The 26,937-nt window shown below is 35.4% G+C and overlaps 1 protein-coding gene across 1 annotated transcript in view; it reads left to right on the top strand.

Moving 5' to 3' along the window:
- Cdc2rk (cyclin-dependent kinase 10) overlaps nt 1–26,937 on the top strand; it is a 189,696-nt gene that overhangs the window by 29,694 nt on the left and 133,065 nt on the right. Inside the window, exon 3 of the mRNA XM_090397623.1 lies at nt 3,291–3,358. Coding sequence (XP_090253749.1) covers nt 3,291–3,358 — 68 coding nt within the window. The remainder of the gene's footprint in view (nt 1–3,290; nt 3,359–26,937) is intronic.

The raw sequence follows: 26,937 nt of genomic DNA, 5'->3' as shown, positions 1-26,937 counted from the left end.
TTCCAGCTCCAGATCTATTTCCTGGCTGCCATCCACTTTGCAACACATGTACTCTGTCTTACTTCTGCTCAATCTCATACCTCTCTTTTCCAGTGCTTTCCTCCATCTTTCCACTTTAGCTGCCATCTTCTCTTGATTCTGCACACAGCAAGATGAAATCCGAATACATTGTCCCAAGGCGCATCTTTACTCACCACCTCCATCACAATATTAAACAGGAATGGACTTAATGCTGACCCTTGATGCAAGCCAACCGTCACTTGAAAACTTTCTGTCTGTCCCAGGCAGGTCCAAACTCGTCTTCACATTTCCGCACATCTCCTGCACCAACCTGACATATTTCTTCGATACCTTCTTCTCCCTCAGACACCTCCAGACTTCTTGCCTTAACAGGCTATCGTATGCTTTCTCCAGATCAATAAAGATTAGCCCCCGTTGTTGCTCTCAAAACTTTTCCATCATCTTCCATAACCCAAAGATAGCATCTGTCGTTGATCGACCAGGCATAAAGTCAAATTGCTCATTTGCAATCTTCACCTCCTTCCTCAATCTTCCATCAAGAACCCTTTCTAGGATTTTCATTGTGTGGGACGTCAACTTTATTCCTCTGTAATTTTTACAGTCTTGTGCATCCACTTTACCCTTGTAGATGGAGACAAGAGTACTTTCCCTCCACTCCTCGGGTATATTTTCCTGTTGGCAAACTTTTATGAACAGGTCCCACAGGTCACTTCCCTCTTCCCTCAGTGCCTTCCATGCCTCCACTGGGATCCTATCAAGTCCTGCTGATTTTCCATTCTTCATCCTCCTCATGTCCTTCTTCAATTTCACTCTACTGATGTTCTGCACCATCCCCTCATAAGGCTGCCCATCTTCTCTGTGAGTTGTCACATTTTCCTCATTCAAAAGTCCTTCAAAGTATATTCTCCATCTGTTTCTTATATCTACATCCTTCCTTAATACTCTTCCTCTAGAATCTTTGATCTGTCTCACATGTGAGATGTCCTTTGGTGTCTTATTTCTACATTTTGCTAATAGATAAATTTTTCTCTCTCCTTCCTTTGTTTCTAATTGATCATAAAGATCTTGATATGTCATGGCTGTCGCCTGTGCAACAACTCTCTTGGCTTAGGATTCATTTTAATTCACAGAAATAAATGGATTTTTATTTACTACACACCTGTTCTTTCCAGAAACTGCAATGAAAATATCTCCCAACAGACACCATACTACACAAACAGAAGAAAACAAAGTAGAAGTTTAAGTTAAGGGGATAAAAATCCCTTCTTGTTTTTCAGCCAGTAAGCGAAACTAAGATCGAAAACTATGGTCTGAACATTTCATGCCGACGAACTGTCGGCGGATCCAAGCGTTAGTGACCACCTGGTAGTGCCACACCAAGGCAACTCATTGCAAAGGTTAGTCCTGACTCAGTTGTGAGTTCTTCGTCTATAAATGAATTCAAGAGCAGATATGATAGATATTGTTTTGATAGTTTGGATCTCTCACGATGAGTCTACTGACTCCATGGAGATACATGTAATAATAATAACAATAATTAACATGCAGGATATGTTTATCTTCAATTTTCATGTTGCCTTTATAATCTCCTGATTCCTTTTATGGTATGCTGTTACCTTCATTTCTAAACTCTTTTAATAGTCATCATCAGAACATTTTGTCACCTTCTTGATATATATCTTGTATATTTTTATCAGTTTTCCCATCACTTTTGTTTATCTATTTATTGCTTTTCTTTCTTCATTTCCATAACCACCTCTAACTCTTTGGGTGCTGTGCACCATGAAATTTTGAGTTTTGTATCCTTGCAGATAACTTCAACACATACTTCTCGTTCTAAATCAGTGAATGGTTTGTTCAAGTCAGCCATTGAGTCTCCAAGTTTTGGTTCTTGTTTTCAAACTTCTAATTTTTTTCATGAATAATTGTGTGTGCGTGCATGCACGCACGTGCGCGCGCACGCACACACACACACACACACACACACACAGCTTATTCTAGAAAAAGTGCTAGTATCACCACCTCTGGGTCTGGCTCCCACTGATGAGACCTCAATAAAGGTCGAAACCGGTCTGGGTAGTGGCCCTTCACTTAACGTATAGCATTATATATGTCCGCAAGGAGATGTGCTTTGCATTATGGGAGATATTAAGGCAAGTGATCAGAACTTACTTCACCTTTACCACAAGTTGCTCCAGTCCTGAAAATACTTCAGGTGCAAACTTTGTTTGCTTACACTTGGATAAAGGATTAAACCAAATATATAATTGGTAGCCTAGCCAAGTGAAAAAAGCTTCCATCGATTATCTCTAATCCAGAGAATTTTAATAATAAGGTGTTGACAGCTTTTGGCAACTGGTATATGGTGATATGACTTTTGCATTACTTCTGCCTTAGTATCACCACCTCTGGGTTTAGCTCCCACCGATGAAACCTCAATAAAAGTCAAAACTGGTCTGGATAGTGGCCCTTCCCTTAATGCTTAGCATTATACATGTCTGCAAGGAGAAGTGCTTTGCATTATGAGAGATGCTAAGGCAAGTGATCAGAAATTACTCCACCTTTACTACGAGTTGCCCCAGTCCTGAAAATACTTCAGGTACAGACTTTGTTTGCTTACACTTGGATAAAGGATTAAACCAAATATATATAATTGTTTAATAAATGTGCTAGTACATCATACCATTCCATGCCATTTCAAAAAAAAGCAATATAACTTGATATCAGAATTACATTTGAGATTTTCATGATATGAAAAATATCACATATAATGAAGACTAGTCAAGTACTAATTTTACAAACAAAATTCTTCTAAAAAATTTGAATCTGACATGCTATATACATTGAAAACTATATAAAAATGCAGTTGCCCAACATGAAATGATATAATTAATATAGAAAGAACATAACATACCATCCAGTGAGTTTTCTGCTGATATGCAAGATAGCAAGTGTGAATGTGTTAATTACATTCACAGTTCAAAATAAAGTTCAAAATCCTTCTCTCTCTTCATTTATTCCGTCTTTAGGAACAGGCTCTTTTTTATGTATTTCTTAAAGGCTATATATGTTTCTTCATATCCAATATTAAATGTTTCTTCTTTTTCCTCGGCATTCTGTCCATCCTTGGTACTAATTGAACTATTTTTTGTACTTACTGTCCAGTTGATCATATGTTTAAATAATTTATTCATATATTGATTTTATTTGATAGTTTCTTACATTATTTGTAACAGGTTAAGTTTTAAAAAAAAACATTTTTTTTTTAGATAAAATGCATTATGTTCCAGCTGTTTCATGGACTCAGTTATCTTCATAGCAATTATATTATACATAGGTAAGTTTCTTTTTTACAAGGGACACTTCTTTGAATATATTCAGAAAATAAATAAATTAATAATTAAATTTCGATTCTGACAGTTTGTTGTGGTTTGTTACTTTAACAAGCAGAAATGCGAGAGAATGTATCTTAGAAAACATTCTTATTCTAAGAGATCTGTGGAATTAGGTATCATTTGAAATAAAATATCTTGAATTTTAAAATTACTAACTCTACATTTTGATGTTTATATCAAAGTTATCAAGAGCATTATTCAAGAGCAACACAGCACATTCAGAATGTATGTGTTGTATTTGTGTATTTTTACTCTTGAATATATATAGGCTGACATGCAGTTAGTTATTTTAACTCAGAATGGTTGCTCATTCTGCAGATCTCTTCAGTCACACTTATAGGAGTATAGATGAGCAAATACCAGAATATAACATGCAAGTTAATGGAAATTAAGAGATTTAACACAGCATCTATGCTAGAACTGGATCATAAATGATGTTAGAAAAAATTCGAGTTGTTATTATTAGCTGGATATCTGAACTACCACAGCTCATTGTGGTGGTGATTTTCAAAGAGTATAAATATGTTAGTTTTATTCTCTGAAAATTTGTTTAACAATATAAGAACCATAGAAACCCAGGAGAAGATGGTATCTATATGGAACTTTTGAAATTCTCTGGAGACAACTTCAGATACAAACTACTAGAATTCACGAATAAGATCCTATATGGCCAATTTAGAAAACTGGAAAAATGCTATGATCGTCCCCATCTTCAAAAAAGGCAATAATAGTGAACGTCAAAACTGTAAAGACATTAGCCTTTTAAACACTGAATAAAAAATATATTCAAGTTTCTTAAAGACTAAATTAACAAAATATTATGAAAATCTTTTTGGAGAGGAACAAAATGATTTCTGTAAAGGCAGATTCTGTCCAGACACTTTTTCACTCTCAAGCTCCTGATAGAAAAAAAAAAAAGAAGAGAATTCAATTTAGAGACTGGAACAAATCTGAAAGCACACCCGAACTCAACATTACCAGAGTTAAAGATTGTACTATCAGCATAAGAAGCCTGAATGGCAAAGAAATGGAGCTAGCTGAGGAATTAGATAAGTACCAGATCAACATAATAGGGGTGACTGAAACAAAAAAGACAAAATCTGGTGAGATCTTTCTGAGTAATAATGTGGGCAAATATGAGAATGGGGAACTGGACAATGAGACTTATTTGTGCCTATGGACCCACAGAAGGTTCTATTAAGGTAGATGTGGAGGAATTTTTTGAGGCTTTAGAAAAACCAACTGACACAATGAAAAACGAAAAGTTGGTCCTTGTTGGGGAGCTAAATAGCAGAGTAGGAAATGATCGTCAGACATACAAAAATATTTTGGGAAAATTTGGAGAAAAGAGCAAAGCTAATAATAATGGCAAATATCTGTTGGATTTCTGCTCAGGACATGGATTGGTTATTACTAACACCATGTTCCAACATAAAAATGTGCACAAATTCACATGGAGAGAAGAGGCAAGGAATAAGAAAAGGCTCATTGACTGTGATAATAGTGATATTTTCTCCCTGGTGCAGGACACCAGAGTGTACAGAGGATTTGAAATTGGAAGTGAAGACTATTTAGTCTTGAGCAGGATAAAATTGAATTTCATATTGAAAAGAATAACATGTAAGAAAGTTTTAAAGTGAATAAAAGTTGAGCATCTCGCCGATGTGAACTATAGACTAAAATACACAAAGATTATTGAAGAAAAAATGAAAAAGTTTGAGAACAGGAACCAAACCTTGGAGATTCAGTGGCAAGCTCTGAAGAAAACATTGATTGATTCAGCCAGAAACGCATGTGGTTAAGTTGTATGCAAGGATAGAAAAATTAGAACTCCATGGTGGAGTTCTAATTTTTCTAGTTCACTGCCTCTTTAACTTCCTTTAACACAGGAAGTTAAAGGAAAAGAAGAAAGCATATCAAATATTCCTGGCAAATAAGTCAGCTTGTGCTCTTAGAGAATACAGAGACAAATGTAAGAAAGCTAAACAGTGTGTAAAACTAGCTAAACAAAAGTCATGGGAAGACTTTGGCAAGAACATAGAAAATAAATATCAAGAAGGTGGCAAAATATTCTGGAGGTTGTTGAAGAAGCTTAGGAATGGAGGAAAGAGTGCTGTAAAAGGAGTTGGAGATGATAAAGGTGACATGAAAATGGGAGAAAAAGATATCCTTGAAGTATGGAGTAATTACTTTGAAAAACTGCTAAATGAAACAAGCAGTGTTGACAGCACAGTGATAAAAAAGACTGACCAGGCATGCAGTCAGGAATACATATCCATACTTGAAGTAGAAAGAGCCATCAAAGGCTTGAAATGTGGAAAGGCATCAGGAGTAGATGATATAATTGACCAGAAATGCTGAAGTATGGTGGTATAAAAGTCTTACAGTGGCTGCACGGCATAGTTCAGAATGCCTGGACAGAGGGACAAATTCCCGATGATTGGAGTAGAGCTCTCATAGTACCCATATATAAAAAGGGAAATAAAACTGAATGTGAGAATTACAGAGGTATATCCCTACTGAGTGTTCCTGGTCAGATATATGCAAATATACTTGAGAAATGGTTGAGAAGAATTGTGGAAGAAAAGCTTGGCGAAGAACAAGCTGGATTCAGGCCAAATAGAGGCTGTCAGAATCTGATCTTCACTTTACGACAAATAGTTGAGAAATCATGGGAATATAACAAAGATCTGTATTTAAGTTTTGTCGATTTGGAAAAGGCATATGACAAGGTGCCAAGAGAGAAGCTATTCAATACACTACAGTTATATGGTGTCAATGGGGCATTATATCAAGCAATACTTAGTCTTTATTTGAGTTGTAGGTCAGCAGTTAGAATTGACGGAAGTACAGGAAGATGGTTTAATGTTAAATCTGGTGTGAGACAAGGATGTACATTATCCCCTCTGTTATTCATTATCTATATGGATCGCATTATGAAGGACAGTGGTATTGAACATGATATCAAAATTGGAGATGTTAATGTCAGCTCTTTGCTTTATGCAGACGATGTTATACTTCTAAATAAATCTGCTATAAGTTTGCAGGATTCCCTTACTAAATTGAATAACTGTTGTAATTGATATGGTATGAAGGTCAGCAATAAAAAGATGAAAACAGGCAGAATCATTGAAAATGTCAACTGTATTGTGAATGGAGAACCTGTGGAACAAGTAAAACGTTTCAGCTACTTAGGCACGATTTTTAGTGAAGATGGTAAATTAAATATAGAAATAGACAACAGAATCAACAAAGCTGGTATGGTAGGAAGTCAATTGAATAAATTCATATGGAATAAGAGAGAAATTAGTCAGAAAACTAAATTAGCTGTATACAGGACAGTGTTCAAACTAGTTTTAACTTATGGATCTGAGAGCTGGGTCAGAAGTAAAACACTTCTCCAAAGACTAGAGACTGCAGATAAGAGAGTCATGAGAAAGATTAGAGCTGTAAACAGATGGCATCAATGGCAACATCATATTAAAAATGAGTATATTAGGAAATAACTTGACATTGTCAGCATCCAGGAATGCGTTAGCAGGGCTAATCTCAGGTGGTATGGTCACTTAAACAGAATAGGTGAGGAAAGATTAGCAAAGCAAGTGTTCTCTGCCAGGTTGGCAGGAAAACGACCCAGAGGAAGACCAAGATATAGGTGGATTGATACGGTCCAAAGTGCCTTAGACGATAGAAATATAAGATCTGATAATGTTGAAGTCTTGACAAGTAACAGACTGATTTGGAGAAAAATTGTAGATAGGAAGTTAGTAATGATGTAAATTTTTCATGTAGTACTATCATATCCTGTACACTCCTTGAGGGTACATGGCAGGAATTTGATGATGATAATGATATATTATTCATCGATTATAAAAAGGCTTTTAATAAAGTCAATTGTAATATTCTACTGGAAATTTTAAGAGATAACAAATTCCTAACCAGTTAATTAAAGCAATTTTCAATATATATAACAATAACCAAATTACAATAAAGATAGCCGCACAAAAATCTGAATCACAGAACATAAATGCAGGTGTCCGACAAGGATGTAGTCTAAAACAAGCCGAAATGCTATTTTACCGGCGACATAAGTTAAGTTTAAGGGAGATGGTAAATCCCATATTATTGTACAGCCGGGTATGAAACTTGGATCAAAATCCATCGAATCCTACAGTTTCATGCCGAAAAAACTATCGGCAAGCCCAAGTGTAAGTAATCACTTGGGAAGTACAACACCAGGGCAACTTGCAGCAAAGGTGGAGCAAGATCCGTCACTGTCCTTAATATTCTCTCATATTGTAAAACGCAGCTCCTAGGAGATGTATTACTGTATTACATTATGAGAAGAGGTCACTACCCAGACCGGTTTCAACCCTTTATCAGGTCTCATCAGTGAGTAGGTAGACCTGGAATATCAAGATTTTAAGTGAACCGAACTTACATATGCCTCTACTAACAAATTGCTAAAATGGTGTACTTATACATTATGTACTTTTATATATTATATATTATACTTACATTTTAGCAATTCAAATTGCTAAAATGGTGTACTTATACATTATGTACTTTTATATATTATATATTACACTTACATTTTAGCAATTCAAATTGCTAAAATGGTGTACTTATACATTATGTACTTTTATATATTATATATTATACTTACATTTTAGCAATTCATTAGTAGAGGTATATGTAAGTTCGGTTCACTTAAAATCTTGATATTCCAGGTCTACCTACTCACTGATGAGACCTGATAAAGGGTTGAAACCGGTCTGGGTAGTGACCTCTTCTCATAATGTAATACAGTAATACATCTCCTAGGAGCTGCGTTTTACATTATGAGAGAATATTAAGGACAGTGACGGAGCTTGCTCCACCTTTGCTGCAAGTTGCCCTGGTGTTGTACTTCCCAAGTGATTACTTACACTTGGGCTTGTCGATAGTTTTTTCGGCATGAAACTCTAGGATTCGATGGATTTTGATCCAAGTTTCATACCCGGCTGTACAATAATATGGGATTTACCATCTCCCTTAAACTTAAGGATGTAGTCTATTGCCACTCCTCTTTAATATCTATATTAACAATATGAGAGAGTGGAGGGAAACAACCAGTTTTGACATTCACATAAATTAATACACCAACATCGACACAATTTTATTTGCTGATAATCAGGTTCTAATTGGAGATGATGAAGATTCACCATGATCAACCTTTTCATTAAACGAAATAGCAAAATCATACAATATGAAAATCTCCACTTCCAAATCCAAAGTCATGGCATTTAAAGGCCAAGATCCAATTAGAAGTAAAATTTGCATCAACAATGATATTATAGAAAAGGTTAATACATTAAAATATCTATGCAACATAAAATAACCAATTATATAGGAATAACAAAAAACTATCAATCAGATATTCATTCCAGATTTAACAAGCAAGAAAACAAGAATAAGAATCCATAGATGGTAGAGTAGTTTCCCCTTTCCTCCAGTACCACAGAGCTATTGCCAATAATGTTGATTCAGCAATGCCACATAGCTGTCCAGACATGAGTCCTTTGGTTATATTGCATATCTTCGGCTTCATGCCAATACTGGAATGTGTTGTTGTTAACTTCCAAGATATCTTGGGTGGCTCTGCTGGTATAGCTCTCTGGGTTGTCAGAGCATGCAAGCCCGCTCACCACATCAAGGTGGAGATACCTTCGAGGAAGTATACACACACAAGGGGATATCCCAAAATAAACAGAATTTTTTTTTATTAAATTTTATAATACCATACTCTCATCGACCAACCAGATCATGGTTGGTCTTCAACTGATGTCTCCATTTTTGAAACAGGAAAACCACTTGTAGACCAGCGTTTTTAGCTAAAGCATTGTCCTTAAAGGCTTGCCAAAGCATAACAATAGTTTCATCTACAGTTTTACAAAAAGAAAAAACAAAATTTCATGCACACTCTGTTCCTTGTGGTGAGCCATCACAAAATTGCCAAACTTGCTTGTAAGCACTAACAAAAAAAAGCATCCAGAACAACAAACCAGTTCACGCAGACTGGTGCAGCAAACTGCACACTCGCGATGCTTAGTGGCATCATCTGTAACTAGAAAATGCACGTGCACCGAGTTCAGATTCCAGTTATTTTTGGGTATCCCTTCGTGTGTGTGTGTGTGTGTATATATATATATATATATATATATAATTCAGGATTATCATTTTCAAAGTTTCCAATTCCCAAAATTTTAAGATATTTATACCATCATTTGCAGTTCAAATTAAGTTGATTACAAAGGACTTTACGTATAATTCCTTGAAATAATTTCTCAAATTTGTAAGTGTGATATGTAGAACTTTTTTTTGTTCTCAAGACTAGACTCATACTATTAAGTATTGCTGCAGTTGCAGATAATAAAAACAGATATAATCCATATTTTCAGATTATTGAATTCCTACTGCTGTGCAACCAATTCTACCAAAATGAAAAATTGCTGATAAACTCCAACACATGTTCTAAGAAAGTGATGAGATTTTATTTTTAACATTGATTGGCTTGTAGATCATCTGGAAATCAAATAAATTTTTTTTAGTACCTGCAGATACATTCTGAGATCCATTTCTTACATCAAAAGCATCTTAAAATGTACTTGGAGAAACATTTTAAGATGCTTTTGATGAAAGGAATGAATATTTTCTTGATCACTGATGAAACTATTGTAGAAGAGTAATTGTCAAAAATCTCTTTATTTCAGAAGGAACCCACACAGAATCATTTTGTCTTTAATACATTGTAATGCTTGTTTTAGACAGCTCTCAATAGACCAGTTCAAATACACCATGACCTGTTGTATACTCTGATGTGGCATCTGAATTATTATTATTATTACAGGCAACTCTAAGGAGTCCTTAGATTCATCGAGAGAGGCCCTAAACATCATTTCAAGAACAACATTCGCACAGTATCTATCATATTTCACTTTGAACTTATTTACAGCCATGGCATCCACAACAAACTCTGGCAGCTTATTCCACTCATTCACCACTCTCCAAGTAAAAAACCTAGTTCTAACACCCTTGCTAACTACACTCTTGTTCAGTTTCCATGGATGGCTCCTAGTTCTCCAAAATTTTCTCTGAATTAATATTGTAAAAACCCTTTAGTAATTTGAATGTCTCAATCATATCACCCCTTTTCCACCTATTGGCCAATTTCTGTAACCCACAGATCTTCGATCTGTTCTCGTAAGGTTCATTCCATAGACCAGCTATCTTCTTGGTCACTTGCCTCTGAATCCTATCTCCTCTTCATCAAGAAGAAACCCTGCCACCCAGATCTGGGCGCAGTAGTCAAGATGGGGTCTTATCAAGACTATAAAGAGGAACAATAACTTGCTTGTCTCTGCTCGTCAAGGTATTCTGAAGAATACCTTGACAAATAATACTTCAGAATACTGTTATGCACAATGGAAAAATGTACAAAAAAAATTCAACCGAAAATCCTTTAAAAAAGCTATACACACAAAAAAAAAAATAATAATAATAAAATCTGCTTCCATGTCTGCTTCACCATTAGTGAAGTGGACATGGAAGCAGATTTTTGATTAATGCTTATATTGATGCCCCAGTTTGAGACACCGATATAAACATTAATGGCATATCCCACTACTTGCATATATCTAAACCTGATCTGCTATTCCTTATTTAACCTCAACTGGCATCTTCCAAAGCTGTAGTTCATCTAACTACTTTCTTCATGATTTCTTTTGTAAAAAGAGTGGAATGCGATTTGTTAGTGCTGACATTCCATGCCAGAGACTATTAATCCCCTCTGTATGAACTATATTGTCTCAATATTTTCTTGTCCCGCTTTGTTGCATTCACTTGCTTTCCTGATTCCAGTGATCATTGTCAACATCTTTGATTATTCATCCCCAAAAATTGATTACATGAAGTCTAATTACTCAAATAGTGTGATCATCTTCTTTGGATGCTATAGTATTTATAATTCAAACTGTCATCATTATTGATGACAGCAAATAATTTGCTCATCAGTAATGATCTAAAACAGATTGTTCACCTAACTACCAAGAATACCAGATAATCATTCTCCCAACTCTTTGGACTTTTGTTCAACCAGCTCTCCTGTCAGATACACTGTTGAGTTTAGTCCTTCTCTTAGTGACTGATAATAACTTGGTCCATGTTTCCTTTCTTGCAGAGCTGTCTTCTACTAGCATTCATTGGCACGACAGTAATGTGCCAGTTGGGATGCCCTCTGGGATTTCTGAATCTCTTTCCCATCATCTTATTACTGTTCTGTTTTTCTGATCTGACCTTCTGCAACTAAATAACTGAAATAATTCTTGTGGAAATGAGGGCCTTCATTCCTCACTCCACATTAAATCTTCAACCACTGTTCATTCCTTGGTTCTCAAACAACTGCAAAGCTGTCCAGAATAATAATTTAGCATACCTCAAATGTCTCAAGTCAAGCACTTCAGCTCTCTAGCTCACACAACATTTAACATCCATTAAAAATCGACAACAAATCCAGAGCAGACTGTTCAATGTGAAAAAGTCCACGCGGTTAGCCTAGTGGCTATGCGCTTCGCAACCATATGCCTGAGGAAGGAGTGTCCTGGGTTTGATTTCCCGTCGCTGATGTTGAGGAGCTTAAGGATCTTCCTCAGCCATAGTCAAGTTAGCCGGTCTTGGGCATGGACAGCAGGGTTTTCCTCCCAGTTTATCTGGGGTTTTTTCATCCCACAAGCAGGCAAACCGCTCTATGAACACATGGATCTACAGCAATAAATACTTAACCCCCCATGAAGAGGCTCAACTCGCTCCAATAGGGACGGGGGAGAAAAGGGAGGAAACTCCATATGAATAAATAAAAAATGTGAAAAAAAAAAAAAAAAAAGGTCTGCTGCTTAAATGCAGTTGAACCTTCTTATTAGGCTATTGGTTATACTTTCAGCCCTTCCATACTTACCCCTCTCTCACACATCCAGTGTGCCATTACTGATGATAACATCAGTTTTCTCTTCCAGCTGTTATATGGACAACCAAGGAAAATCACCTCCTATTTATCAAAAATCACTCATGTCACCTAGTCTGATCTTTTACAAGAATGATAGGTAAAAATAAGTTTTCGGTCCTGATGCATCAGAATTATCACCCATTCCATATTGCTTGTTCTGGTTGTCATACTCATCTGACATGCCATCCAATTTTATAGAAACAAGATTTTATCCAGTTTCTCCCTAAAAATGAGGTAAGAGTCAGCTATCTGACTAATGGAGAGAGTCATTTAACAGCTAACTTCTTAATTAGCTGAAGGGGAGCCACCAGTTAATTGGTGATCACCAGTATGAATTCTGCAAGTGTCAAAGTTACCTATTGTTTTGCTTCTTGTGCATAAAACTGTCAATAAGATGGTAATTTGCTTAGATGCCTTTCTGTCAGACTTGAGCAAATGCTCCAGAAATTCAAGAGTGATTGAAGAGTTTCTCTAAATCTTTTCAGTGTTTATGTCTTAAGAGGTGTGTTAATGTTGACCTACAAAATTTCTGTAGAACTGAAGTGAGAGAATCAGTATTGCTGGTCAATGATTATTTGGTCTGCCTTTAGATGGCAAAGAAGTTACTTCCATTATTTTTGAGAGAACTAAGGTGAGAGTTGTGGGATAGCGCTCTTCATCATTATTTCTTGATTTGTATCCTGTATACCAGATACTCTGATTAGACTCTATAATAAAGTTTGCATTATTAGCAGCTTCCTATTAACAGGGTTGCTTAAGGATAACTGGGAGTAGATCTCCACATGTCCTTTTGGAAAATGCAGAGAAGTGACCAAGGCTTCTAACCTGATGTCTATTCCACACCTTCTCGTTGTGAACCCTGTTGGTTATTTACCTGGATACTGAATAACTGAGGATGGGCTGGCAATTTGGGATTTAGCTGACCATATTGTATTCATATAGGCTTAAAACATAACTCAAAATGATGGTCCAACATGATGGAATTTCATGATGGCCGGATTGTCACCTGGTTAAACTAGCCCCCCCCCCATTGTTTTCATCAGGGATCCAGAGCAAATAGCGAAAAGTCAGCTACCAGAACAAACCCAAACCCCAAATCAGCATCAGCAGAGATTAAGATTGTCACCATCAACATAAGAAGCATCAATGGAAAAGAAATGGAACTAGCAGAAGAATTGGATAGTACCAGCTCGACATAAATGGGTGTTACTGAAACAAAGAAGACAAAAACATGTGAGATCTTTCTAATCAACAAATACAAGATGTTATATTCAGGAAATAACAATCAAGGAAAATAAGAAGTAGCTATAATATTAAACACTAAATATAAGGATAATCTTCTTGAATGGTAGGAAGTATAAAGTAGAATGATGTGGGCTAATATCAGATTATGGAACTGGACAGTGAGACTTATTTTGAGCTTATGGTCCCACAGAAGGTTCTAATAAGGAAGAAGTGGAGGAATTTTTTGAGCCGTTAGAGAATGCAGCTGACACAGCGATCAAGGAAAAGTTGGCCCTTCTTTGAGATCTAAACTACACATTAGGAAATCATTACCAGACATATAAGAATATTTTGGGAAAATTTGGAGAAAAGAGCAAAGTTAATAACGATCATAAGTACCTGCCTGATTTTTGCTCAGGACATAGACTAGTTATTATTAACACCACATTCCAACATAAAAATGTACAAAAATTCACATCGAGAGAAGATGCAAGGAATGAGAAAAGTCTCATTGACTATGTTATTGTTGACAGTGATGTTTCTCCACTGGTTCAAGGCGCAAGAGTATACACAGGATTTAAAATAGTAAGCAATCACCATTTAGTGTTCAGCGGGATAAAATTGGACTTCATATTTTTTTAAAGCAAATCAAAGTTGAACAGTTTAAACAGAATGGGCGAAGAAAGATTAGCAAAACAAGTGTTCTCTGCCAGGTTGGCAGCAAAACGACCCAGAGGAAGACCAAGATATAGGTGGATTGATACGGTACAAAGTACCTTAGACGATAGAAATATAAAATCTGATAATGTTGGAGTCTTGACAAGTAACAGACTGATTTGGAGGAAAATTGTAGATAGGAAGTTAGTAATGATGTAATTTTTTTCATGTAGTACTATCATATCCTGTACACTCCTTCAGGGTGCATGGCAGGAATTTGATGTTGAAGTTGAACAGCTATCAGATGTGAACTGTAGACTCAAATACACAAATGTTATTTAAGAAAAAGAAGAACCAAACCTTGGAGATTCAGTGGCAAACTCTAAAGAAAACTTTGATTGATTCACCCAGAAAGGCATGTGAAGAAGTAATCTATAAGGATAGAAAAATCAGAACTCCATAGTGGACTCAGGAAGTTAAAGAAGCAGTCAAAGAAAAGAAGAAAGCATATTGAAAGTTCTTGGCACGTTACCTTGTGCTCTTAATGAATAAAGAGAAAAATGTAACAAAGTAATGCATTGTTGAAGTTAGCTACACAAAAGCCATTGGGAAGACTTTGGTAAGAAAATTGAAAATAAATATCAGGAAGGTGGTAAAATATTGTGGAGGCTCAGAAATGGGGGAAAGAGCACTGTAAAAGGAATTAGAGATAATAAAGGGGACATGAAAACTGAGGAAAAAGATATTCTTGATGTATGGAGTAATTACTTTGAAAGATTGCCATCTGGAATATATATATCTGTACTTGAAGTAGAAAAAGCTACCACGAACCTGAGATGAGGAAAGGCAGCTGGAGTAGATGATATTCAACCAGAAATGCTAAAATATGGAGGTATAAAAGTTTTACAGTGCCTAGACTGCATAAGTCATTTCTTTCTTTTAAGGTTGCACGATGGTCAGAATTCGTGATTAAAAATTTACGGATACACAACACGCATGTTAAAATAATTACTTTACTTGGAGCATTAACGTGGAGGATTATTACTTTATTTTACTTCCCTAATATTAAGTAAAATAATTATTTTAACACGTGTGTTGCGTATCCTTAAATTCTTAACCATGAAAGCATGACTGCATAACTCAGCATGCCTAGTCAGATGGTCGAATTCCTGATGATTAGAGTAGAGCACTTATGGTACCCATCTATTAAAAAAAAGGGAATAAAGCTGAATGTGAGAATTATAGAGGAATTTCTCTACTGATAAGATTTAGGCAAGTATTCTTGAGAAATAGCTAAGAAAAATTGTGGAGGAGAAAATGGAGAACAAGCTGGGTTCAGGCCAAACAATGTTTGTCGGGATGATCAGATTTTTACCTTAAGACAAATAGTTGAGAAAGCATGAGAATATAACAAGGGTTTGTTTTTAAGTTTTGTAGATCTGGAAAAGGTATATGACAAGGTACCAAGAGAAAGTTGTTCAAAACACTACAGTTATGTGGTGTAAATGGAAAACATGATATCAAGCAATACTTGGTCACCATTTCAGACCACATATTTTGAGAACATTATATATCTTCTCTAATCTTAGATCAGCTGCTTTTATTTGTACTCATCTTTCAGATTCATAAGTTTCATGGTTTCAGTAATTGAGTTTATTCACTCCGAAATCATTGGAATAAATGAAACATGTTTGAATGAAAACGATGATATCAAGCAATACTTGGTCACCATTTCAGACCACATATTTTGAGAACATTATATATCTTCTCTAATCTTCGATCAGCTGCTTTTATTTGTACTCTCTTTCAGATTCATAAGTTTCATGGTTTCAGTAATTGAGTTTATTCACTCTGAAATCATTGGAATAAGTGAAACATGTTTGAATGAAAACGATATCAGAATGGGAACAGAAATGGAAGGATACAGTATTTTTCACAAGGATAGAAAGGCCAATAAAGGGGGGGGAGGCTGCTGATGATAACAGGAGAATTAAGTCCACATAATGTAGACATGAAAGAGGGAAATAGTGACATTAGTTATCAGGCAGTGTGGTATAACATGGAAGTTGACAGGAAGGCATATTTAGTTGCTATAGAATAACATGTACGCCACAGTAAATAACTTTTTATTATGTAAATATTTCATCTTATGTATCATAAGACATCATCATTACAACTAACAAACAACAGTGGGAATGAATTCAGAAAACAGTAGTGTACATACTTAAATTAGAACCCCTCTATGTATACAGTCGCATGTTCATGGATTGAAATCTACTAGCGGAAATTAAAATTACTAAAATTAAATTAAAATATTATTATTATTATTATTATCATTCAGGCCTCCATGGAATCAAAAGATTCATCATGGGAGTCCTTTCTAGGAAACACAAAGTGTATCATACCACTCCTTAAACTGATTGACCGTTCTTGCTCTCACCACTCTATCAGCAAATGCATTCCACGGTTCAACCACCCTCCATGCGAAGAAACCACACCCCACCTCTTGCTCACAGCTTCCTTTTGCAACTTCCAGGGATGGTCCCTTGTCATCACTTCTTCTGCTGTGCCACCAAGTGAAAGAATTCCCTAGTGTCAACTACCTCTCAACAGTTTAAAAGTCTCAATCATATCACCTCTTCTTCTATCTACCAAACTCTGCAGTCTACATTCCCTCAGCTGATTCTCATAACTAACATTGCACAGTCCTGAAACCATCTTTGTTATTTGCCTCCGTACCCTTTCCACAGTTAATTTATTCCCTTCAAATCTTGGGGACTAAATTTGAGAACAGTAGTCTAAGTGAGGTCTGATCAGAGTCTTATACAATGGAATGATAACTCTTTTATCTCTGCAGGTCAGCATCCTTCTCATTATTGCAGCAATCATCTTGGTTACCTTCACCACCTTTGCAATGTGTTCCCTGAATTTCAGTTTTCTATCAGTCATCACCCCCAGATCTCTTGTCTCCCCCTACTTCTTCCAGTACAGCGCCTTCAATCAAGTATGCAACCTCCCATTGATGTATCCCAAACTTCAAAACTTTACATTTTGCTACATTAAACTGACACCCCCAAATTCATTTGCCCATCTGTCTAGTTTATTCAAATCCTCTTGCAGGGCTGCCACATCTGCACTATTACTAATAACCCTTCCTAGCTTCACATCATCTGCAAACACTTAATATCCACCTGCAATCATTGACAATGTCATTGATATAAAGGTTAAACAATACAGGTCCTAGTAGTGAGCCCTGTGGGACCCCACTTTTAATCTTCTGCTTCCTTGATACTGCCTCACCATACACAACTCTCTGATAGCTATCAGAGAGTTATCTGATAGGGGCGAGTTGAGTAGACGTTTTGCAAATACACACTACACATCGCATACGACCTATAACTGAGCATCTGCAGTGATTGCTAATTCATAAGTAGCACACAACATAAATAAAAAAAATGAATTTTAATTAGGAAAAGATTTTTGGAAATTTTTCTAGTGTTTTTTCCTTTTCTTTGGGGGATGCCAGGGCCCCTTGGCCCCCCTCTGGGTGCGCCACTGTCACATATCATAAGCATACTCCACTACCGTGTTTTCCCTTCCTATCCTGCCGAAAAGGATAGCAGATGAATTATTGAATACAATTTTGAATGAATTTTGAATTGAATGCAGAATTGAATACAATTTAATTTAAGTAATTTTAATTTCAGCCCAGTAGTTTTCAATCCATGAACACATGACTGAATACATAGAGGGATTCTGATTTTATGCATGTGCACTACTTTTTTTCTTTTTTTTTTTGCTTTTTGAATTCATTCCTATTGTTTGTTAGTTGTAATGATGTTGTCTTATGATACATAACAAGAAATATTTACATAATAAAAAGTTATTTATTGTGGCATATGTATTCTATAGTTATGTGTACCCCACAGGTTTCACTGTATATATATATATATATATTTAGTTGGATGTTGCTATAGGTTAGGGAATGTGGAAGATGGTGATGAAGAAATGCATAAATAACTTGAATTAGTGAACAATGGAAGAGTAATTATTATGGGCAATTTTAATTATGGTGATATAGATTGCAATGAAGAAATAGCATTTGAGAATAAGGAAAATGAATTTCTTCACTTCTTGAGAAATAACTCAGGCAGATGTAAAGGAGGGTTCACGAGGATGAAGATTTTTAGATCTGATCATATAGTTAGGGAATGGAATTGTGAGTGGTGTTTCTGCTTTATTCCAGTCGGAGAGAGTGATCATGAAGGGAGCACCTGAGTTGTGACTAGCCATATGCAGACTTCTGTGAGGAAAGGATATTATTATTCGTGACACATCCAAGAAGTCTGAAGGCCCACTGCAGGAGGACACCCACTGTACGACTCTGTCTCCACCACTACACCGAACCTCTACTAACAATCATCTAATACAGTGCCGCCCACCACCTCCACAGCTAAGATCATGCGACCCAAAGACAAAAGCAACAGACAAGTGTTGAGTTGAAATGCTAATTCTCTTCAATCAAATTCCATAACAACATTCACTATTAGTTTTAACACATTCACAACAGGGTGTCATTTATCGTTGTGATGGAACTTCTCATTACTGACTGGCTCGACTCACACAAATGTTTCAACCCTTGGTTGAATTTTATGGCTTCTTGGTAGCAAACTCACACATTCATTATATGGCATGTTTCAATTCTTGGTAGTCTTTTATTTTGTTAGCCTTTGTGATTTGTCATAATGACATCGAGAATTTCAAATGCAATAAAACAAACACTTATTTCATAATTGAAAAATTGGACAATAGCTTTTAGTTAGATACTGTGTTTCGGTGCAACGTATGGTTTTGCTTAAGTCTATACAGCATAGTTTCTGTGAGAGGGGACATGTGATTTATTAGTTAGTGCTGTTTTTATTCCATCTGTCTCTAATTGCACTATTTGTTGAGAATGACACAGACTCAAAAGCCTCTGTACAGTACCTTATTCAGTGACACAATAAAACTAAATTCGATACTTATAACTACTTGCACAATACGGGCAGACACAAATTTAACGAAGATAAAATTTGATTTTTAAGTCCCACGGTGAAAAATATGAAAAAAAAAAAAAAAAAAAAAAGGTTACTAGAAATTGTAGACCGCGTTGAACAAGGGATACTACAATTTGTAGACCGCATTGTAGACAAGTACTGCATTATACGAGGGTTACCTGTACAGTGGTGTACTTGGATTTTGCAAAAGCTTTTGATAGGCTCCCACACGACAAACAAATTGATACAGATTGGATTAGATTACAGACTTCTGCGTGGGATCATTGATTGGCTGTCAGGTAGGTATCAGAAAGTTGTATATGGGGTGCTGTATCCTGTACAAGGAAGGTCACTAGTGGCAGGGCCGTTTCTACATTTTGCGGGGCCCTGTGCGAAATGGAAAAGCAGGTCCCCTGAAAGTTAGTAATATTTATGGAAATTTTAAATGGAAGAAAAAAAAAAAAAAAAAAAATCAGCTAACGCCTTTTTATTCTCGTATATACGGGAGTAGGCGAGGCCATTTAGCCCTATCTAACTTTTGGAGACTGAGTGGGCAGTTCAATCTCCACTGGTACCCAATCAGAGACAGATGGCCCAAGGCTATCACTAATTAAGCGGTTCGCAGTGAAGAGAGACGGCTCAAATGTGCCGCCATCTCGTGGTCTCTAACCCTAACACAATATATTTAATGTCTGAAATAATGTGGGTTCTACGGTCGATTTTCTTGAGTTTACAGGACGAAAAACCCGAGTTTTTTCCGGAAGGAAAAACCTGCTTGCCCGTGCCAGAGATCGACTAACTCGGGAACCGGTCGAAAAAAGGCTTAGAAAAATTTCCTCTAGTCGCCGACTAGACTCGAAACCAAGACTTCCTTCGTGCGGCCTAGCGCGGTGGTGTGCAAACGCCACATCCACTGAGCTACACAGGCTCTTTTTTTAAAAAAAATCAGCTAACGCCTTTTTATTCCCGTATATACGGGAGTAGGCGAGGCCATTTAGCCCTATCTAACTTTTGGAGACTGAGTGGGCAGTTCAATCTCCACTGGTACCCAATCAGAGACCATGGAAGAATATCTTGTTAATTAATTAATTAAACCAAATATGAAAAATATTTATGCACATAAAGAAGTATGCTCTTTAGCATCAATTTAAGTAAAGGGAAAAAATTACTTAAAAATTAATGCGTTTGTATGTACCTGATATATTATTTTATTATGTAAGTACACATTATCATATAAATATGCTAGAACAATGATTTATTTAATAATATAAATAATAAGATAAAAAATTTAAAAAAAATTTACTATAAAGAATGAAATATATATTTAACAACTTATAAGATTTAAAAGAAATCTTAATATATTAAATTTTATTTAACCTAATGCGCTTATCAATATCATCATCATCATCATCAAATTCCTGCCATGTACCCTCAAGGGGTGTACAGGATATGACAGTACTACATGAAAAAATTACATCATTACTAACTTCCTATCTACAATTTTCCTCCAAATCAGCCTGTTACTTGTCAAGACTCCGACATTATCAGATCTTATATTTCTATCGTCTAAGGCACTTTGTACCATATCAATCCACCTATATCTTGGTCTTCCTCTGGGTCGTTTTCCTGCCAACCTGGAAGAGAACACTTGTTTTGCTAATCTTTCCTCTCCCATTCTATTTAAGTGACCATACCATCTGAGATTAGCTCTGCTAACGCATTCCTGGATGCTGACAATGTCAAGTTCTTTCCTAATATCCTCATTTTTAATATGATATTGCCATTGATGCCATCTGTTCACGCCTCTAATCTTTCTCAGGACTCTCATATCTGCGGTCTCCAGTCTTTGGTCAAGTGTTTTACTTCTGACCCAGCTCTCGGATCCATAAGTTAAAATTGGTTTGAACACAGTCTTGTATACAGCTAATTTAGTGTTCCGACTAATTTCTTTCTTATTCCATATGAATTTATTCAATTGACTTCCCACCATACCAGCTTTGCTGATTCTGTTGTCTATTTCTATATTTAGTTTACCATCTTCAGTAAAAATTGTGCCTAAGTAGCTGAAATGTTTTACTTGTTCCACAGGTTCTCCATTCACAACACAGTTGACATTTTCAATGATTCTGCCTATTTTCATTGTCTTTGTCTTTTTATTGCTGACCTTCATACCATATCTATTACAACAGCTATTCAATTTAGTCAGAGAATCTTGCAGACTTGTAGCGGATTTATTTAGAAGTATAACATCATCCGCATAAAGCAAAGAGCTGACATTAACATCTCCAATTTTGATATCAGGTTTAATTCCACATTCCTTCATAATGTGATCCATATAGATAATGAATAACAGAGGGGATAATGTACATCCTTGTCTCACACCAGATTTAACATTAAACCATCTTCCTGTACTTCCTTCAATTCTAACTGCTGACTCACAACTCAAATAAAGACTAAGTATTGCTTGATATAATGCCCCATTGACACCATATAACTGCAGCGTATTGAATAGCTTCTCTCTTGGCACTTTGTCATATGCCTTCTCCAAATCGACAAAACTTAAATACAGATCTTTGTTATATTCCCATGCTTTCTCGACTATTTGTCGTAAAGTGAAGATCTGATCCTGACAGCCTCTATTTGGTCTGAATCCAGCTTGTTCTTCACCAAGCTTTTCTTCCACAATTCTTCTCAACCGTTTCTCAAGTATACTTGCATAGATCTTGCCAGGAACACTCAGTAGGGAAATACCTCTGTAATTCTCACATTCAGTTTTATTTCCCTTTTTATATATGGGTACTATGAGAGCTCTACTCCAATCATCGGGAATTCGTCCCTCTGTCCAGGCTTTCTGAACTATGCAGTGCAGCCACTGTAAGACTCTTATACCACCATACTTCAGCATTTCTGGTCGAATATCATCTACTCCTGCTGCCTTTCCACATTTCAAGCCTTTGATGGCTTTTTCTACTTCAAGTATGGATATGTATTCCTGACTGCATGCCTGGTCAGTGTTTTTTATCACTGTGCTGTCATCACTGCTTGTTTCATTTAGCAGTTTTTCAAAGTAATTACTCCATACTTCAAGGATATCTTTTTCTCCTGTTTTCATTTCACCTTTATCATCTCTAATTCCTTTTACAGCACTCTTTCCTCCATTCCTAAGCTTCTTCAACAACCTCCAGAATATTTTGCCACCTTCTTGATATTTATTTTCTATATTCTTGCCAAAGTCCTCCCATGACTTTTGTTTAGCTAATTTTACACACTGTTTAGCTTTCTTACATTTGTCTCTGTATTCTGTAAGAGTAAAAGCTGACTTATTTGCCAGGAACTTTTGATATGCTTTCTTCTTTTCCTTCACTGCCTCTTTAACTTCCTGTGTCCACCAGGGAGTTCTGATTTTTTTATCCTTGCACACAACCTCACCACATGCCTCTCTGGCAGAATCAATCAATGTTTCCTTCAGAGTTTGCCACTGAATCTCCAAGGTTTGATTTCTGTTCTCAAACTCTTTCATTTTCTTTTCAATAATATTTCTGTATTTTAGTCTACAGTTCACATCTGAGAGCTGCTCAACTTTTATTCGCTTTAAAACTTTCTTACATGTTACTCTTTTCAATATGAAATTCAATTTTATCCTGCTCAAGACTAAATAGTGATCACTTCCAATTTCAAATCCTCTGTACACTCTGGTGTCCTGCACCAGGGAGAAAACATCACTATCAACAATAACATAGTCAATGAGACTTTTCTTATTCCTAGCCTATTCTCTGCATGTGAATTTGTGCACATTTTTATGTTGGAACATGGTGTTAGTAATAATCAGTCCATGTCCTGAGCAGAAATCCAACAGATATTTGCCATTATTATTAGCTTTGCTCTTTTCTCCAAATTTTCCCAAAATATTTTTGTATGTCTCACAATCATTTCCTACTCTACTATTTAGATCCCCAACAAGGACCAACTTTTCCTTTTTCATTGTGTCCGTTGCTTTTTCTAAAGCCTCAAAAAATTCCTCCACTTCTACCTTAGTAGAACCTTCTGTGGGACCATACACACAAATAAGTCTCATTGTCCAGTTCCCCATTCTCATATTTGCCCACATTACTCTACTTGAGACTGACTGCCATTCAAGAAGATTAGCCTCGTATTTTGTGTTGAATACTATGGCTACTCCTTCTTTTCCTTGATTGTCATTGCCTGAATATAACATTTTGTATTTATTGCTCAGAAAGATCTCACCAGTTTTGGTCTTTTTTGTTTCAGTCACCCCTATTATGTCGATCTGGTACTTATCTAATTCCTCAGCTAGTTCCATTTCTTTGCCATTCAGGCTTCTTACGTTGATAGTACCGATCTTTAACTCTGGTGATGTTGAGTTGGGGTTTGTTTTCAGATTTGTTCCAGTAGCTGACTTTTCGCTGTTCGCCCTGGTTCCCTGGCGAAAACAACGGGGGCCTTGTTTAACCGGGCGACGCCCCAGCCGGCATGAAATTTTGTCATGTTGTACCATCATTTTTTATTTTGGTTTAACCAATAAGAATACAATTTGGTCGGCTAAATCCCAAATTGCCAGCCCATCCTCGTTCGTTCAGTATCAAAGTAGATACCCAACAGGGTGCACCACGAGAAGGTGAGGATTGGACATTAGGTCAGAAGCCCTGGTCGGTTCTCCGCATTCCTTTAAAGGCTATGTGGAGGTCTCCTCTCAGTTATACAGCTTTGACCCTTAAGCACCCCTGCTTATAAAATCATTTATAACGCTATCAAATTTCAAATTTTTTGCAATTTCATGCTCTATAGATATTATTGCCAGGGATGACAAACGTTCTTGAGACACAGAAGATCGCAAATCGGTTTTTATTAATTTTAATTTGGAAAATGACCTTTCTGCTGATGCGACCGTAACTGGACTGGTCAATAATATTTTAAATGTCGTAGTGATATTTGGATAAATATCCGACAAATTATTTGCAATTATGAATTTTAACATATTAATTGGTGCATCTTCTGGAACAATATTTCTAAAAATAATTAATTCATTGTAAAATTCAGATTCATCAATATCTGTATTTAATTTTTGATACAGCTGTTTGCAGCAAAATTTTAATTCATTTTCTGTCATTTTTCTTATTAATTTCATATCATAAAGAAATCCAAATGATTTTTTGTGAATTTCATACAGTTCATTTTTTTTTTTTTTGGACAGATTGTAGAGCAGTATCTAAAATTACAAAAAAAGAAATTTATCCTAAAATTATCTTTGTTATCACCTGTGTGTGATTCATCAGGCGTTTCATAATCAAAAACTTTTCTTCGACGTACTCGACTTTCTTTAAATTTAATTTCTGTTTCTAATAGATTTTACAGTTCTTTAGCAATCTCAAAACAGCTATCAAATCCTGATATTCTCTGTACTGCACTAACTCTTTAATATGCTTAGTTGCTGTGTCTATGGGAATTTTTGCATTTTGTAATATTTGACTTACTAAATTAACTTTTGACAAAAGCTCATACCAAATTACAAGGCTTAGTATAAACTCAAATGAATCTATTTGTTCATATATTGAAACCACTTCTACTTTGATAGTATTATCTGATGCAGTTTTAGATAATTCTTTTAGTGCATTTAAAAATTCTGGAATTTGAAAACGTACAGTTCTAACTGATTCTATTCTACATTCCCATCTTGTATCACATAACGGTTTTGGAGTTAATTGTTTAACAAATTTCTTTAATTTTTTTATCAGTTAGAATATTAAATTAAATCAGTTAGAACTGTACGTTTGAAAACGTACAGTTCTAACTGATTCTATTCTACATTCCCATCTTGTATCACATAACGGTTTTGGAGTTAATTGTTTAACAAATTTCTTTAATATGTCCCAATGTGAAGTTCAGGCAGCAAATAATGTATATATTTTTTGTATAACATTAAAAAAATTTATTGCTATAATTGATGATTTTGCGACATCCCCTAAAATCAAATTTAAATTATGACAGGCGCAAGGAGTATAAAATGCCTTTTCATTTTCATTTAAAATGTAAGCACGGACTCCCTTATATACTCCTTTCATATTCGCTCCGTTATCATACCCTTTCCCTCTACAATCTGACAATTTAAGATTTAATTTATTCAAAAGTGATTTTATATTTTCATATATACCTTTACCAGTAGTGTCATTAGTTGTTAAAAACTTCAAAAAATGTTCACGAATTTCAATATCTGCTTCAAATATATGTAAAAATCTAAAAATTACTGAAATTTGCTCCTGATGTCTAATATGAGGAGTACAATCAAGAATTATTGAATAGTACTTTGCTTGTCGTATCATATTTACAATATTTTGTTGAATTTTGGTTCCCATATCAACACTTAATTCATTTTACACAATGGGTGATAGATACGAATTTTGTTTCTTACCTATAATTTTTTTTCCCTAACATCGCTTTAAATGATCTTTTAAAAGTGGATCAAATTCTGCAATTAATTCTATGATTCATAAAAAAAAAATTACCATTATGGGCTGTATACAAAGTATCAAAATTATCTCTAAAAGCTAAATTATGTTCAGATAAATAAAGAATTGCTGCTACTATTCGTCTTAAAACATTTCTTAACCGTTCTGCTTCAAATGTTATTACATTTTGATTTGCCTGATCAATTGTATTATGATTTTTAAATTACATTCCATTTGTGTCCATGAATACATGCATTTCATGTGCACTGGATTTCTTTTGTGTGACTTTAATCTTTCACTTACATGTTGCCAGTCAGAAAATCTATTATTAGATAAGAAATTATCATCAGAAGAAAATAATTTGCAACAAAAACAAAAAATAGAGGTGGAAGAGTTTGAATATACAAGCTATCTTCTGTTTTGCTTATCTCCATTTGCAATTGTCCTAACATAGTGAGTGGAAAAACACCTCTTGTTGTCATCTTCTGGAAAATCATTTTCAGTCGGAGGAGTCAGTGGACCACGTTGTACAATTTCAGTACGTCAATTTCAAAACACTTCAATACTCATTGTTTGACCAAACGTGTGATGTTCTCCACTTCCTTTGAGTATTTCAGAACTCTCATTATTAATTAATGTTGAAGCCAAAGAACTGTTTGTAGTTATTTCAGAACTCCCATTATCAACTGATATATCTGAACAAATATATGAGTTCAACTTCATAAATTTAAACAGTGAATTTCTTTGACGTTCCTCAGCCGCTTCTTTTTCTTGTTTTCGCTTTCATTTTTCATGCCCACTTGGGTATTTTCTTCCATAATAATCTCTCTAGAATTAAATACGATAGATTTAATTATAAAATAAGTTAATAAATTAAAACAAAATTACTTACCTGATAAATAAAATATATCTAAAATAGATAATATTAGAAAATAAATAAATCTTATATAGATTGAAAACTGCTATTGAAGAAAAATTCTGATGTTGGATAACACTTTCAACCTAAAACCAGTTTACAAAATATATTTTATTAGATGTTTTGCAAATAATGTCACATAAAAAAATTGCCATGACAGTACGTGTATAAACTTACTTGTTCA

This window comes from Typopeltis vanoorti, chromosome 9 (genome assembly GCF_054136105.1).
Source record: "Typopeltis vanoorti isolate ZY-2024b chromosome 9, IOZ_Tvanoo_1.0, whole genome shotgun sequence".
In the NCBI taxonomy this organism is placed as follows: domain Eukaryota; kingdom Metazoa; phylum Arthropoda; class Arachnida; order Uropygi; family Thelyphonidae; genus Typopeltis; species Typopeltis vanoorti.
Note: the sequence above shows the minus strand (reverse complement) of the source record. Positions and strands in the feature narration are given on the sequence as shown.